At 39.6% G+C, this 16,384-nt stretch overlaps 1 protein-coding gene and 2 long non-coding RNA genes across 11 annotated transcripts in view; 2 read left to right on the forward strand and 1 right to left on the reverse strand.

The window, feature by feature from the left end:
- ebf1a (EBF transcription factor 1a) overlaps positions 1 to 9,732 on the forward strand; it is a 62,744-nt gene extending 53,012 nt beyond the window's left edge. For 3 of the 6 annotated variants that reach the window (XM_077609490.1, XM_077609493.1, XM_077609496.1), the window contains exons 14-17: positions 2,047 to 2,226; positions 3,473 to 3,670; positions 4,962 to 5,030; positions 7,619 to 9,732. In XM_077609490.1, the coding sequence (XP_077465616.1) occupies positions 2,047 to 2,226; positions 3,473 to 3,670; positions 4,962 to 5,029 (446 nt within the window). In that variant the 3' untranslated portion in view covers position 5,030; positions 7,619 to 9,732. Of the gene's footprint in view, positions 1 to 2,046; positions 2,227 to 3,307; positions 3,671 to 4,961; positions 5,031 to 7,615 lie in introns of those variants that run through there. The other 3 variants (XM_077609491.1, XM_077609492.1, XM_077609494.1) reach the window with 3 other exon arrangements.
- A 380-nt stretch (positions 9,733 to 10,112) lies between these two features.
- LOC144082692 (uncharacterized) lies at positions 10,113 to 12,098 on the forward strand. 2 transcript variants are annotated; one of them, XR_013303308.1, is made up of 8 exons: positions 10,113 to 10,170; positions 10,782 to 10,865; positions 10,976 to 11,060; positions 11,154 to 11,250; positions 11,349 to 11,452; positions 11,531 to 11,630; positions 11,724 to 11,743; positions 12,055 to 12,098. It is a non-coding gene; the product is annotated as an uncharacterized LOC144082692 (long non-coding RNA). The 2 variants fall into 2 exon arrangements; XR_013303307.1 differs by lacking the exon at positions 12,055 to 12,098 and having other exon boundaries at positions 11,724 to 11,946.
- A 78-nt stretch (positions 12,099 to 12,176) lies between these two features.
- Positions 12,177 to 15,005, reverse strand: LOC144082755 (uncharacterized). Of its 3 annotated transcripts, XR_013303331.1 has the most exons (8): positions 14,863 to 15,005; positions 14,574 to 14,674; positions 13,666 to 13,750; positions 13,508 to 13,590; positions 12,845 to 12,929; positions 12,703 to 12,766; positions 12,403 to 12,487; positions 12,177 to 12,307 (listed from the first exon to the last, which is right to left on the reverse strand). It is a non-coding gene; the product is annotated as an uncharacterized LOC144082755 (long non-coding RNA). The 3 variants fall into 3 exon arrangements; XR_013303332.1 differs by having other exon boundaries at positions 12,177 to 12,487; positions 13,545 to 13,590; XR_013303330.1 differs by having other exon boundaries at positions 12,177 to 12,487.
- Between the last annotated feature and the right edge of the window lie 1,379 nt (positions 15,006 to 16,384).

Here is a 16,384-nt window from a genome sequence, read left to right on the forward strand (position 1 = left end):
AGTAAATTTAGCTCTCAGTTAAACACAGAAACCAGAAAACAACTGGTGACAAGAAAAGGCGAATGGTGCAAAGTAGACGAGAAATTCTGTGAGATTGTAAAGAACGGAGAAGTCGGGATTCACAGATGAGGCACGAAGGAAAAATATGATTGGGTCCTAGGGGTGTATATATTAGATCGGGGTCGGCCCCTGTCTGACAAAGAGAGATGTGGGTGCAGTCAGTGGCGATTCATCACATGTATCTGGGGAAGAAGAGAGAGAAATTCAGCTGGATGGATCAGCCACTGGAAGTGTCTCAATAATTTCAATGAGCTTCCTCTCCAAATACTTTTTTAAGCTGTGAAGAAAACAGCCTCTTGACTTATGGTTTATTTACTACCACAAATGTGCTAAATATGCTAGAAGAGGCTACTTTGATGTTTAAAGTGCAACCACGATTGCACTAGAGAGTACGCTAGTGATCAATTCCAGGTGTTTTTTCTGCTATGTCAGCACTTGGACCTGGGATGTATATTCGTAGTCTTCTATCTTTATCTCCTTCCTACTGTTTACAGGCTTGTAGCTTACAACCCGATAAGAATAAAGAGCTGAAATATTCCAAGAGGCTACACAAATTCTTACTATGAAATTGCCTTACGGATGCCTACTTTTTTTGTTGTTGGAGACCAGCCAGTTAGGTTACAGGTCTCTTGTTTTAATACTTGGACCACTCTTTTATCGCTCCTACTCCACTCATTCTTTACCTTTTTACAGTGCCATATTCAATCCAAGATTGTTCGAACATTGCTATAGACTTTTATCGCCATTGCAATTATCCATGTACAATGGAGAAAGTGGTTTATCTATTGAACCACATTTGTCCTTATTTTTTTGGGTCATGCAAAAAAAGTCTACTTCCAGAGGGGCATGTAGCTGCAATCATGTACCGTAAAAATGGCTTCAAACTTTTTTAGGAACTTTGAAAACTTATCAATACATCAATACTCCGAAAAGTAATTGTAATTTGTTATATTAACTCATTCACTATCATTGATATTCACAGACATCAAATCCATTTCAAATGGAATGGCTGATATTGAGTGGTCATGTTTCACTGGCATTGAATCCAATTTGACTGGGCAGCAATTTCCCCCAGTCAAATCGATTGGTTGTCTATCGCCGTCAATGGCAGCCAAAGAGTAAATTGTCTTAACTCTAATATAATCCCTTGAAATGGATTGAATGTCTGTGATGAATGGCAGCACTTCTGCGGTGCCGCTTTATTCGTAGATTGTTTGGAAAAGAAAAAATAAATGAAATATTTTTATTGCATCTAGAAGGTGTCGGCATCTCATTTTAACTCAGCGTAAAAAGCGTCTGGTTTGAGTGGAGCAGCTATCATACACTTCTTGTCCATTCATGCCCTTCACTTAACACCAATGGATGAGGTTTTTTTTCATTTTAAGATTGGTTCTACCGCTTAACGAACTGAAGTCCAGTGATGCCACATGTTGCGTGATGGCCCCCTTAATAGAGGTTCAAACACTTTTGCAATACCTCTGAGGACCTTTTTCCTCAATTCTGAATTGTACAACCTTGTTTAACGTAAGGAGCCTTCGACTTTGGAAGTCACAGCTGGAGTACAATAGTTTAATTGTACCTCTGAGGGACACAAATGGAATCCGACTCTACTCCAGCTTGTCACAGTGCACAACTGAGCAATTTAAAATAATAGCTCTTGAGCTGTACCATACCATAAGCTATTTAAATTCAAGGAGCATTAAACTGAAGATAACGTCGCTTTACCTCCTTGTTACAGCCAATCACACAATACATTGGCTCGGATTTGAATGGTGTGGTGCCTCACACTTTTAGAAACTCAGCGATTTCAATCGCAAAAAAAAATCATGCTTCTCTCCGGTGTCATGCAGACTCTTTCAATGGCAGCATTGCATGGATTTATTTTTGTCAACCTTCTCCTATATCCTTAACATCTTTTCTCTCTTCTCTTCCCTTCTACCATACCTCTCCCTCTCCCTCTCCCTCTCCCTCTTTCCGTGTCCATAGGTTTCAGTAGGACCACAAGCAGTGTGTCCCCTCATGGTTATGTCCCCAGCTCCACTCCCCAGCAGGGTAGCTACAGCTCTGTCTCCAATAGCATGAATGGCTACGCTAACTCTGGCATGGCAACCTTGGGCACTTCGCCCAACTTCCTCAATGGATCCGCAGGCAACTCCCCGTATGCTAGTGAGTAAATGCATCACATCTCGGAGCTTACAACCACGAGTCCGGCGAGGATTTTACGAAAGGCAGGGCCAGCGCCTTTTGCTCGTTAAGTGCTGTGAGGTGGACACAAAATTTGATGTACAGGACCAAATTGAGCCGTTTAGCTGGCTCATCTATTTCTCTAAGAACAGAGTCAAACACAAATCCTGCCTTTATTGGAAAAGGGGGGCAGATCACCTAAGCGTCCCCCTCAATACATACACACCCTGCACACGCACATTCACTCTCTACATTAAAGACCCTTGATTAAATCAATAAACTAATTGCTAGAGAAGCAATTCCATTTCGGCTCTTTGATTCCTGGGTGTTAACAAGTATTTTAACAGGCTCATCGGCCCTACACAGACACTTTCAATCAATGGGCCCCTAGCCTGCCTTTGTAGGTCCAATTTTCATTAATTGATTAGTTAGGCCCCTTCATAAATGGATTATGACTTTATTGCAAGGATTTGGCAGGGAAGGCCATAAAAGCTAAGTGTTGGATAATAACAACAATAAAGGCAGAAGCAGATATCAGAGGGCAGGTGAAATACGACTTGGCTGATTGTAAAATCACTGAGGGGGAAAATGCTCTTAGTGTATTAGCAGACAAAAGATAAACCCTTGAAAAGTGGATAGATGGGATGATGTCAGTGGGAGGGACGGAATTTGGCTGAGGGAGGTGGTGTAAATCCAGCAGATAGCTGTTGTGTAAAATAATTCCATATTTTCTTTCTCTTGGCTCTTCTACAAATTCAGTTGTTTTTCTTTTCCGTAAAAAAAAAATCTCCAGCTCAAGCTGTGGAAAGGACTTTTAAATGTGCATCAGAATATTTGTCAGTGCAGAATTTCAGCTGTATTTTGATTATTTTATGTGAATATAGAGTATCCATCCCTAAAATCCCATTCAATATTCTTTACCCTTTTGAAAATCTATTACAATTATAACCTGTACATCCATTACATTTTATTAGAGTTTCTGTTTAGGGTAATTGCTTATCACACATGTAAGCTACTTTAGTTATCTGAACTATTGTCCCTCCTGCCATCATCCGTTGACCAGTCCCCTTCTGTTCATCCCGTGTGCCCGTCCTGTGCCCTCGGCCCTCTCTCTAACCCCATCTCTTCCCCCTTTTCCGTCTTCATCTTTCCTTCCCATCCTTCTTCCCTGGCCTCTCCATCCCCCCTCTCGTGCCCTCCCTCCAACCTCTCCTTCCACACCTCTCAGTCGTCCCCTCCAGCCCCACCATGGCGTCGTCGACGAGCCTTCCCTCCAATTGCAGCAGCTCTTCCGGCATCTTCTCCTTCTCCCCTGCTAATATGGTGTCCGCCGCCGTCAAGCAGAAGAGCGCCTTTGCCCCTGTCGTACGACCCCAAAACTCACCGCCACCCACGTGCAACAGCGCCACTGCTAACAGCCTGCAAGGTAAGAATGAGGCCGGTGGTACACACTAAAAAACTTCCAAGTCCAACACAATGCCTTAGGGGTGCAGATTAACTGACTTTTCATATTCATGACATTTTAGTAATATAATGGAAAAGAATACAGAGTACTGTATTTTAAGTATCTATTCGCTCAAAAATGCTCTCAGAGGCATGCCTTCTAATTCTAGAGTTAGCAGGTATTCAGAAGTGATGCCATTTTTCGGCTGTAGTGACTGCAAATATGTTACATCAACACTCTAAATTGGCCCTAGGTATGAATGTGATTATGTATGGTTGGGTGTCTCCTTGTGCCCTGCGATTGGCTGGCCACCGATTCAGGGTGTCCCCCACCTGGTGTCCATAGTTGGCTGGGATAGGCTCCAGCACCCCCCCCCCCCACCCCCCCTGCAACCTTTGTGAGGATAAGTGGTTTGGAAAATGAATGAATGGATATTACATTAACAGATAGGTATTTTCTCTTTCTTTTTAAAATTTTATTATTATGTACAATACATTACTATTTGCTGTTGGTCTGTGATGAAACAACATTCACCTAAAATGTGAATTCAGTGTAATTGATGCGGGTTTTATCTGCCTTTTCATTCCATATTTTTTGGGCTTTTGGGACTTATATTCAGGTCATTTTATAGCTCGAAAAAAAATGTCCATAATACCTGAGTATTGTAGCATGACAATGTATGAATATATAAACAGTATATTGAATAAGGAATAAGAAACAAAGGTAGGAGAAATATAAAACCATCTTGGGATAAAAAAAGAAAGAAACCTCTTCTATGAAGACTGATGTATAAAAGATGCAACATTTCATAAAGAAAAAAACTGACAAAAATGATGCCAGGAGTTAACCTAAATTCAGTGTACAATCCATAAAAGAAAAAGAAAAGCAGAAGTAAAAGAGGTTGACATGTAAATTTAGCTACGTGCCTGAGTGTACATTTCTTTTAGGGTGAGATTTAAACATTTCTACTGAGGTTACCTTTCTAATTTCCATAGGTTAACACAAAAAGGACACAAAATAATGAATGAGGGATAGCCTTTCCTTCAAATCTGACTCTTTTTAACTCTCTTAACGGCCTATCCAAGATACATAGAAACTTTGGGTTGTTTTCTACAGTTCTTCCTCCAACAGACCATTTCCTGCGACTTGTTTAACTGCCAATGCTGCCTCATTAAACTCCTCTTAATAACAATTTCTCACCTTTCCCTCCACTTTACCCTTTTATTTCTTCCTCTCCCCCTCCTTGATCCCTGACTGTCCCCCCTGACTTTAGATCAGTCTTTTGTGGACTCTAGCAAGTACTCATCAGCCAGCTCCCTGCAGGGCCTGGCCTTCTCCTGAAGTATGTTACCCCGCTCTTTTCTCTTTATTTTTTTTCTTTTCTTTCAACTATCCCTCCGTTGCTTTCCATCCCACGCTGTCCCACCCAGCTCGTTCACAGCCACGGCTCATCCTGCCCTGCCCTTCCTTCTCGTTTTGTATTTGTCACGCTCCACTTGTCAGTGAGAACGCATATGTGTTCCATTTCCTCTTTTCACTTCCTGCTTCCTGCCTTGTGCTGTGTCCGCCGTCCGTGGGGAGCTTTGCGCGGTGCCACCAGGGGTCATTCCGCCGTCCCCTTTCCATCCATTTGTGCTCATACTGGGCCCGTCTAGGCAGGATGTTGTATGGCGTTGAGATCCCCGGCCTGAGAAATGATGGATGGGAATCTTTATCAGAGCCTCGAGCTAAGCACTTCCTCACTTCCTCTGTCGGCGTTGATGAGCGCTGGGACCACTGCACGCTGATCATACTGACACACACATATACTAGCACACACACACCTCATTCAGTTAATCCTAACAAGAAGGACGCATTTAGGAAATAACCTGGGAATTAGTGGGTTGAAGAGAGGGGGGAATCAATAAAGAGCCGATATCTTATATGAAAAATTTCTCCGTGTGATGGCTTATGTGTAAAACTGGGGGGAGGGAATGACTTAAGGAGTGAAGCATGGCTGGTGATAGGCCAGATAACCAATCTGGTCTATCACCAGTCGTACTTCACTCCTCAAGTCGGAGCCCCGATCCAATATCAGAGCACTAAGAAAAAATTTGGGCTTTATAGAGATAATAATAATGCTCAAGTCAGTCATTTATTACCACGCTGGCTGCCATTGACAGCAATGAATGTCCCATCCATTTGAAGTGGGAGGGCGGCTAGTTCAAAAGGATTTGGACATCTACAAGTGATAAACTTGTTTAAATTCACAGCAGGAGAACATATCCAGCCACATGATTTGACTTGTATAATTGCCAATGGCTTTGGCAGAAGGACAAGTAACTATTTGGTAACTTGAAATGGACACCAAACAATAGATAATAATATATCCAAATGTTCAAGTGATGAGGTATATTTTTCCATAAATTAAGGAAGGCTTTGAGAAAGCTTTCTCTCAACTCAAATGACCCCTGACCAGATTGAGGTTTCGCTGACTACACCGAAGATTTGTTGCCGTCGATCATGTCTTTGCGCGTGACTGTTCAACCTCAAGTTCAAGTCTTTGTTCTACTTTCAAAGCATATTTTTACAAACTCCAAACTGTACACATTTTGTGGTGACCTTGGAGGATCCACTACAGTATTACCGCTTCACGGGTTAAAAAGTTCATCTTTTTATGCATGCATTTACAGCTATGCTCCATCATAAAAAAACATTTTGACTCTTAGGCCTCTTTCAGGCTTAAATACCACAACATTAATGTGTGCGGAGACCGTACAATTTCCACCTATTGCATCTCATTGGACATGGGGCCATGTGTCGGATCATTCCCGGCTTGGCATTTTCAGACATGTTTTTTAATGTTAAACTTGAAAACCAGTTTGAACAATGCTCTTAATCACAATGCTTATTGAAAAAAATAAATGAATAAATAAAAAGCTGTAAACACACCATCATTTAATCACACACTATTTAGAAAGTCAAATTCATCAAAGTGTCATAAACTAAACATTGCTTGTACTCAAACAATGACAATCGCTAGGAGTTTTTATTAGTAGTTTCTGTGTGTTGTTGGAGAAAGTCTCAACAAACATATGCATATCATATTTACCTATTGCGACTTTAGAGCATGTCATTAGGAACCCGAACAAAATGACTGCCAATGACAAAGATAGATGTGTTTTTGCAGCCCTCACAGTTCAAATAGATTGGTCTTCTATCACTATCAATGGTGGTCAATGAGTTAATAAGTTTTCTTTATATATTAGAAAGTTTCTAGGTATAACTTAATGTTCACTCCAAACTTTAATTGAATTGAATTGAATGCCTTTATTGGCATTATACAAGTACATTGAGATGTAATTCTTTACCATAAAGTGCACACATAAATAAGTGGTCATAAAAAGATGTATTCACAATAAAAATGAAATGACACAAAATTGAAGCAAATTGTTTCATTAAAACAATACCATAATCTATCCCATTTTATCTAAAGATTTTTTTGATTCTGAAATCTGATATGCAAGTGTACCTCTTGCAAGTTTTCATACTAATAAATAAAAGTGCATAAAATTGCTTAGCTTAGTAACATTTCCACGAGTCAAAAATAATCTGCTTGCCTCTGTCGCCCTTGTTATATTTGTTCACGCACTTACACAACACTCTGGAGTGACTGCTAACAATTAGGAGTGGCAGAGCTCACATGAAAAAATTTGGGAAGAAGCCTGAGCCAGACTAGAATGATGTGGTCCATGCGTGATGAGCAAGCAGGAAAATGTTTAGATTTTAAGAGATAATGAGGGAGTGGGACGTGTCCTTGCTGCAGCACATTTGGGCAATGGCACTGTTGTGATGACAGATGAAACCCAGCTATCTCATGACTGACCTCTCTTTTTTTCTCTTCACCTCCTTGCTTTTTCCTCTTTCCTCCCCCTCTTTTCCCACAAGCAGCGATTCCGGGGATGATTGTTCCACCCATGTAGAGGATCTGGAAAAGAAGAATGTTGAGAGGAACAAGACACACGCGCGTGTTGTACTCTGGAGCCGAAGTGACGTTAAGAACTCTCTTCAAAACTCAGGCCTTTCCACTCCACTGGGATTGCGAAGATGGAACAACTTTGCCATGTCACATCCCTTTTCGTTGAATTAGTATAGCTGCAGGATTCATATTCATAATATGTATCTTTGTTCTTTTGATTACTGGAGAAGCCAATTGTTACATGCACAAACAATGATTGAGTGTTTGACATTGCTTACTTTTTTTTAAACATCAAATTTAAGGAAAAAAACAAAAATCAGGATTTTATTCTATTCATGCTAATTGAATACTACTAAAATTTTGACCCTGGAGCTTGTCATAGAAGTTTTTTTTTTTAAAAAGTGATGATTTAGGTTCGTACAACCTTGAAAAGCCCGAAGATGTGTATGTCCAGCCAGCACTGTACTGAAGGAGTGAAGCAAATATGACATTAGAATAAATGTTTGATATATTTTTGTATATAAAAAGGTGAACATTTGGTTTATTTCATTTGGCTTCATTTTTTTTTTTTGCATTTGCTCTAGTTTGAAAAATGTCTTAAGGCAGCTTCTCAGTACAGAAGATTTAGATATACAGCAAGGATTTGGATACAAAAGTGGTTTTGTGTAAAATATCCTATAAATATGTATTTATGCCTTGTATTTGTATGTCACCTTTGTTTAGTTGTGTTGTGAACATACTTCACTGTTTTCTGTTACATGAATCACTGTTGTCCTCACTATTTAAATGTGACTTCTTTTGGTTTTGTATGGGACTCACCAACACACCATTGTCTATTTTTGTATAAGTTAATAAAACGTGTCGGTCGTTTTGTTTTGTTTTGTTTTTTTGGTTGGTTTCCTTTTGAAAATGTTTATTGTATGGCAAAAAGTAGCATCTTATTCCGAGTATTTGGTTGAAGTAGATTTTTTTAAAGAATATATACACACATTAATATATACTGTAAAGCTATATCTTTTTGTGTTCCCAATGGATACTGTTAATATGCATGGGATCCTCTCTGGAGTGGCACTGTCCTTGTGTGCGTGTGTGTGTGCACATTCTTTCTTACTTTCCCCATGTTATTTATGCCTGCTTGCATACTCTATCTCGACACACTTGTTTTCTGTCACTGTAATCTTTACCAGCAGTCTAGATGCCTTAACAATGCAATCCCATTCTTCATTCAATCACATGTACAGTTTTCTAGCCTTGCCACAATTGTCTCTTTGCCACAGAGGAATTTGTGGGAACTTGGGGGGGGGACAAAGCACAAACACACATCAGAACACAAAGAGCCATAATTCAGGAACATTCGAAAATACAACAGCGAGGCACGTTTTGACTTGCTTCAAGGAATCATTTCACCTTTATGGAACAGTTTTAACTGTACGTAGCACAGCCAAGCGCTGCCGCAGCACAATCTCATCATCACAGTTCAGACCAGAGTAGTTCATCCCCTGTGCCGTTCACCCCACGCGTCTACTTTACAACATGGCTTAGTTACAAGCTAAAACAGAAGCTGTAGTCTTTTTTGGGGGATTGTTTTGTTTGTGTGTGTGTGTGTGTATGTGCGTTAAAGCTGTTGCTGGACAGACAGACAGAGAATGGGGCTTTTCTCTCTGCTTTTTGGGTTTTGTTATGGAGCATTTAAAGAGAGGGGCGCCCGCTGACAGATGGGTGTTTTCAGGCACTTGGGTTGTTGTTCTCTGTGAGGGGCCGCGCCATATCTGTTTCACAAAAACACACACCACAGAAGTCTATTGTCGTACACAAATGAATAGCTTCTTTGAAAACTTAGCTCCATCCCTATTATGATTATTGGTAAAGTTTTGTACAGCGAAAATGAAAGATGCAAACCAAATAGCCGGTGTCTATTTTTTTCTTTTTCTTTCTTTAGGTTTTCCTGTCCTTGACTGCAAATACACCACAAAGCTCTAAGAGAAGGGGAAAAAATCTACTGTATAGATTGTTATTGCTTTTGATGAGCTGTAAGATAACTTTTGGACTCTCACAATGTTGAATTAAAGTTACCTCTTGTCTGTGACTTTGTCCTGCATTCTTTATTATGATTATTATTATTATTATTAAACAACTGGTCATTTTTGTGTATTTGCAAAAGTAACTGATTGAAAATGGATATAGACAATGTATGAACTGAATTTGCAGGAATAGGAATTCAGGGTGTCCCCCACCTCTGGCCCGAAGTCAGTTGGGATAGGCTCCAGCACCCTCCGCGACCCTAGTAAGGGTAAAGCGGTTCAGAAAAAGAATTAAAGAAAGAACTCTACCCTAGTTTATTCATTCAAAGAGGGATGCTATAGAAAGCATCCCTCTTTGAGTTTAAATATATTATATATAGTATAATTTATATGGCGCGACAATATGGGCGTGGTTACGCAGATGCGTAAATTAAGCACACGCGCAGTGTCTTCCCCTTTGGAACGGACGTTTTTCTATGCAGTCAGACGATCTGCACGACGAGGTAAGGTGTTGAGCAATTTACTCGCTTAAGTGCACGCTACCGGTAGATTTTTTAGGACTCAATTGAGCCAATAACGCCAACAAATCTGTTCGTTTAATGCCAAGTCGAACACAACGTCGACATTTTAAATATGGGCTCCTTTTCCTCACCGGCTGTGGGCTTCATGTCACTAGCTATCTTAGCATTAGCGTCACGACATTTGACTTCAAAAGTATTTTGTCCGTATTCTCTCCATTATTGAGTCGTGGGGAAAGACTTTTAATTTAGTCAAACAAAGCCGAGATATCAACGAACAGTTTGCTAGGTGAAGGCTCACTTAAAAATGTCATCCATCGGCACAATTTAGTTCCTGGTGTGTTGTATGTAATTATAGTTTTCACTGCAAGTCCTAAACGCCCATTTCCAATTTGTAATTCTGTTTTTTTTTTAATCATTTTTACAAAAAGTGTTAAGCCAACTTTCACCTAGCTTTTAACATCAGTCTGTATATTTAATCGCTTTGTCTGGAAAGGGGAAATTAGCGCGGAGCACTCACTAACTTATTTTCATTCTTTATCATTTATTGTAAGATTTCTCTTTCCTGTAATAATTGTTTGGCACTTCCCAAATAGCTTGGTTAAATCAGGATGCAGCTAATCCCGTGTGTCCAGAACCATGCACACCCTTGAGGGGCGTGGAGACTGGGCCAAATCAAGGTAAAATTAGTTCAAAAAAAAAAAACCACCTAAACCTATCTGTTGAATCTCCAGTCTCTGTATATGATAACTTTAGCTTTTTTTGCATGCTAACCCTAACCCATGTCCAGACTCTGGAGGACCAGGAGATCTTCCCAGGTTGCCCACTTGAAGATGATGCATTGTCTCTGAACTCTGCTGGCAGTCTTCTGAGAGGTTAATTTATTGTAGAGTATCCAAGTCAAAACATTCTAATCTCACATTATTTTATTGACTAACCCCCCCTCTTGTTTTATATGCACGCACCAGGTCCATGTCCAGACTCTGGAGGACCAGGAGATCTTCCCAGGTTGCCCACTTGAAGATGATGCATCATCTCTGAACTCTGCTGGCAGTCTTCTGAGAGGTTAGTTTATTGTACAATATTTAAGTCAAAACATTCCAACCTCACATTTTGTTGACTAAAGTTGCAATTTACTAACACCCCTCTTATTTTATATGCAGGCACCAGGTCCATGTCCAGACTCTGGAGGACCAAGTGATCTTCCCAGGTTGCCCACTTGAAGATGATGCATCATCTCTGAACTCTGCTGGCAGTCTTCTGAGAGGTTAATTTATTGTAGAATATCTAAGTCAAAACATTCCAATCTCACATTTTATTGACACCCCTCTTATTTTATATGCAGGCACCAGGTCCATGTCCAGACTCTGGAGGACCAAGTGATCTTCCCAGGTTGCCCACTTGAAGATGATGCATGGTCCCTGAACTCTGCAGTCTTCTGAGAGGTTAGTTTATTGTAGAATATCTAAGTCAAAACATTCCAATCTCACATTTTATTGACTAAAGTTGCAATTTACTAACCCCCTCTTATTTTATAGGTGAAGTCCCAATCCCTAAAGTAAGGAGGATCTCATTTTTTTTTTCCCATTCAGAAATTTTAATAAAAGAGATTTGAGTGTCATTTGTCTTTGTTAAAACACTTGGAGAAAAAAGACCCCAGACCCTCAATGGTCTTTTTTTTCCTTTAATTTTTGGTGTTTATATTCTAAGTGTTTTATAATTTAAAAAAACTTTTTTTTTTTGCCTAAGTGTTATGTTGAAATTTTTCTAAGTATTTTCAAGGTTTTTTTTAATAAAATATTTTGAATGTTTCCATTGCTTTTGTAATTATTTTTAAAATCAAAGTGCAATAAATTTGTTTGTGTACAGGTGGAGAAGACTGGCCAATCAGTACTTCAATGTGATAACTCCTAAGTGTGCAAATGTATTTCTTTTAATAAAAGCTCTAAAATGTTACATTCTTTTGCTAGTTATGAAGAAAAATACATGTGTACATTTCAAGGGCTTTATTTTTCCACAAAAAAGGGGTTGAGATAAAATCCCATTAGCCATCCAGCATTTAAAGATGAGGTGTTGTTTCCATCCATTGATGAAGAATCTCTTCTTGGCACTGGATGAAATTCTGGAGAAAAAAAGGAGAGAGTCAAGGGACAATACACTAAGTCCAACATAAAAAAATAGATTGGGGACTAGTGTTTTTTTGTCAATTATTTTTACCTAAGTTAGGTTTTACTATCATCAGAAGGGCCCTTCTTCCCATGGTGCCATCTCTCATTTCCTCAGTCAGCAGGCCTCCATCTCACTGCAAAAGGCAAGCAACATTAAAGCCCCAGGAGGAAAAAAAATATAGAAATATGCCAGGGTCCCTATCCCATTCATTTTCCATGTCCTCCAACACACCCAAATCAAATCATGATTGAGTTGATCATTTGATTCAGATGTGGTGGGAGACATGGAAAACATACTAGACAGGTGCCAGAGGACTAGAGTTGAAGACCCCTGCTCTATAATAAGTACCAGTGAGGGGATGTGCCATTCACTCTGTCACCCTTTAGCGTTGATTTGGTAAACTTGGGTGGACCTTGAAGAGAAGCAAGATACAAAATGAGTAGGTTTAGTACACATGAAAATAATAAATAACCTGAAAAGAACATCCTACCTCAGACAACTTCTGCCTTGACTTCTTTGGTCTCCTCGTCAATTTTGACAGCTTTCATCTCCACCGTCTCCGCGGCTTTAAACATCTACAAAACACCACAGCATGATTATGAAATTGCTTATTTAACCATTTTGATGCACAAATGACCCACATTCATTTTCTATGTTATTTCATCCTGGATGAGTTTTGCCAGTCAATCATTTCAAATCCATTTAAAAAAAAAAAAAAATCCCCCAAAAATCATAATTGCGTCCATTTCTCTTCATAAACTGAGGAAAAATGATTTTACCATGTTTAAACGAATCAAAAATGACCCCTGCACTATTGTTGAATGAATCTCTTCCATTTTGTCCAAACCACATTTTAAAAATGAAAAGGGCAAAGCCCAGGGTAAAGGTATACATCAGTGGTTCTTTACATGGGTTCGATGGAGCCTCTGCCACAGAGGAACCAACATTAAAGCTCCAGAAGGAAAAAAAATAGAAATATGCCAGGGCCCCTATCCAGTTCATTTTCCATGTCCTCAACACACCCAAATCAAATAATCATGATCAAGCTACTGATGAGTTGATCATTTGATTCAGATGTGGTGGGAGGCATGGAAAACATACTGGACAGGTGCCAGAGGACTACAGTTGGAGACCCCTGCTCTATAACAAGTACCAGTGAAGGGATGTTGGTGTCAAAGACTGCCATTCACCCTGTCATCCTTTCTTTAGTGTTGATTTGGTAAACTTGGGTGGACCCTGAAGAGAAGCAAGATACAAAATGAGTATGTACACAACATGAAAATAATAAATAACCTGAAACACAGTTCTTACCTCATCCACAACTACTGCCTTGACTTCTTCGGTCTTCTCGTCGATATTGACAGCTTTCACCTCCATCGACTCTGGTTTTAAACATCTACAAAACACCACAGCGTGATTATGAAATTGTTTATTTAACCATTTTGATGCACAAATGACCCACATTCATTTTCCATGTTATTTCATCCTGGATGAGTTTTGCAAGTCAATCATTTCAAATCCATTTTTTAAAATAAATATCCCCCCAAAAAAATCATCATCGAGTCTAATTTCTCTTCATAAACTGAGGAAAAATGATTTTACCATGTTTAAACTTGAATCAAAAATGACCCCTGCACTATTGTTGAATGAATGCCTCTTCCATTTTGTCCAATCCACATTTAAAAAAATAAAAATGAAAAGGTCAAACCCCAGGGTAAAGGTATACATCAGTGGTTCTTAACATGGGTTCAGTGGAGCCTCTGCCACAGGTCAAAACATCGATTCATGTCTATTCACGATAACATGCCCTGTTTGACCATTATTGGTTGCAGATGATCACGTGACATTGCTTGGCCAATCAGTGCTGCAAGAGATTTATTTCTTGATTTGAAAATATATATTTTTTAATTCACACTAAATTAGTGTTCAGTATCACCAACTTGAAAAAATATATATTTTAATTCACACTAAATTAGGGTTCAGTATCTCCAACAAGGTTAAGAACCACTGGCATATATTATAAGTGTACCATTTCCTACACCACTGATCCATCCACAAGGGTTCTTGCTATTAAAAATCAACACCAGATCAGTTAGTGTTTTCATTCAAAATTTGAATGCATCATAATGACAAGCTGATTGAGCAAAGCATTGAGCGCTGACATTTCATTATTACACGGGGAGAGAAAATACAAACTAGTATTTAAAAAAACGACTCACTTTGCTGACAAACAGCCCATTATGGGGTCGACAAGCTGCTCCTCTTTGGTCGTTTTGGCCACATTCTTGATGTTTCCCAGCAGTCTGTGCTTATTGAGGGACTGAAACACAATGGAATGATTTCTTTTTAAACAAAGAGTTATAGGTAACGCAATGTAGCCAAATTGTTTGCAAACATTTGTCTGTCTGCATCCAAATGGGACTACATCACGCGAAAGAAACACGCTCCCGTCAAAAAGCACTCTTAAAGTGAGAACTGGGGCTTTAAAATCCCCAAATGATAACGTACCGAACGCGCTGCACTGTCCTGTAAGACCTTTAACTGGCCTTTCTTCGGCAAATCGTCACTTCTGAGCTGCTCTGCAGTCCACTGGCTCCTGGCTCATCCACCATTTTGAAGAACGGCAGCGGTTATTTGAACTCTGACCTCGGCCACGCCTCTTAAACATAGACACACAAAAATATATTGTACTAGACAAATACACGTTATTATGAAAACAATGTACTATAGTATTTTTTGGTGTCTATTTTTTGTGAATTTTACATATAAAATAATAATAGGTTGAAAAAAGAAACTTATCAAATATTAGTACTGTGGTCTCCCTGACCCAAAATGTGGAATACACATACATATGGATACCAATCTTTAAGTTTTTTTTGTTTAATTACCATATCTACATGATTACCACATCTCAATTATATCTTTAATTAATAGTCAAAATAAAAGTAAATTGATGTAACTACATGAATAAAAATAAAAATGCACTCTAAAGTTGATTTATTATTTTTATATTTTATTTCATTCTATGTAAATCATTACCTGTCTTTGTTAATGATAGACATCCAATTCATTTAAACTAAGGGGCTGGCTGTGAATACTCATTTTTCAGCACCCTTGAGGTGCTCGACAACCAATCCACTTTGACCGGGAGGCAAGGCGGCGATCACTGGTAAACAGAATGGACGCACAAGAACAGGACTTGCGGAGACTAATTCCTCACAAATGCATCCCTTCCCCCTTTTTACCAGGACTTTCTCCTTAATAAATCACATTCATTAATGCATTAGCAATGGTAAGGTGGACATGGTTAGCCTGGCAAGTTTCCTCCTAAACATATTAGTGGTTAATGATGATTCCAAGGTTATTAATTGCAAACCCACCAGCCCACCATAAATGAGTCATCATTTGCATACCCGGTCATCAGCAGAAAATTAATTTCTTTTATTTTTGCATATGTAATTTAGGTGGGCTGCGATTGGATTACCTTGACGGATGCTGGGATTTTGCTGACCCCCGAGTGTTGCGGGGTCTCCGCGGTAACCGGAGGCTTTCGTAACCTGAAAGTCGAGCCGAATGAAGGACTTGTAAACATTGTTTGCGCTCTTTAATTGCTTGCAGGTTCCTAATTGGGCGGAGCTGTATATCCAATAAGAGAGTTGATAGTTTGCTGACAAACAGTAAAGTGGTGTGCATGATTTAGCTGTAAGAAGTAGAATATTGAATTACGGAGGTGACTACAGGCAGAGGAAAATGAGTTGTGGGGCTAATGTTTTTGATTAGTGCCGAGCATCAACACGCAGCTCCAGGGACTCCCTAAATGTGCACACTCACACACACACAAACACACACACACACACACACATCTGAGCAGACCCACATTCAGACACATAAATCATAAATACACTGAGACAAAAGGTGAAGCCATTTTGCTCGAGCTTTGCAGGCCCAGATAGAGTGGTCAGTGTGGAGGAGGACAATAGGAGTGGGAGGCCCGGGGCAGACCTCAACAGCCTCTGGAGACCTTGTATTC

Source organism: Stigmatopora argus, chromosome 9, assembly GCF_051989625.1.
Source record: "Stigmatopora argus isolate UIUO_Sarg chromosome 9, RoL_Sarg_1.0, whole genome shotgun sequence".
In the NCBI taxonomy this organism is placed as follows: domain Eukaryota; kingdom Metazoa; phylum Chordata; class Actinopteri; order Syngnathiformes; family Syngnathidae; genus Stigmatopora; species Stigmatopora argus.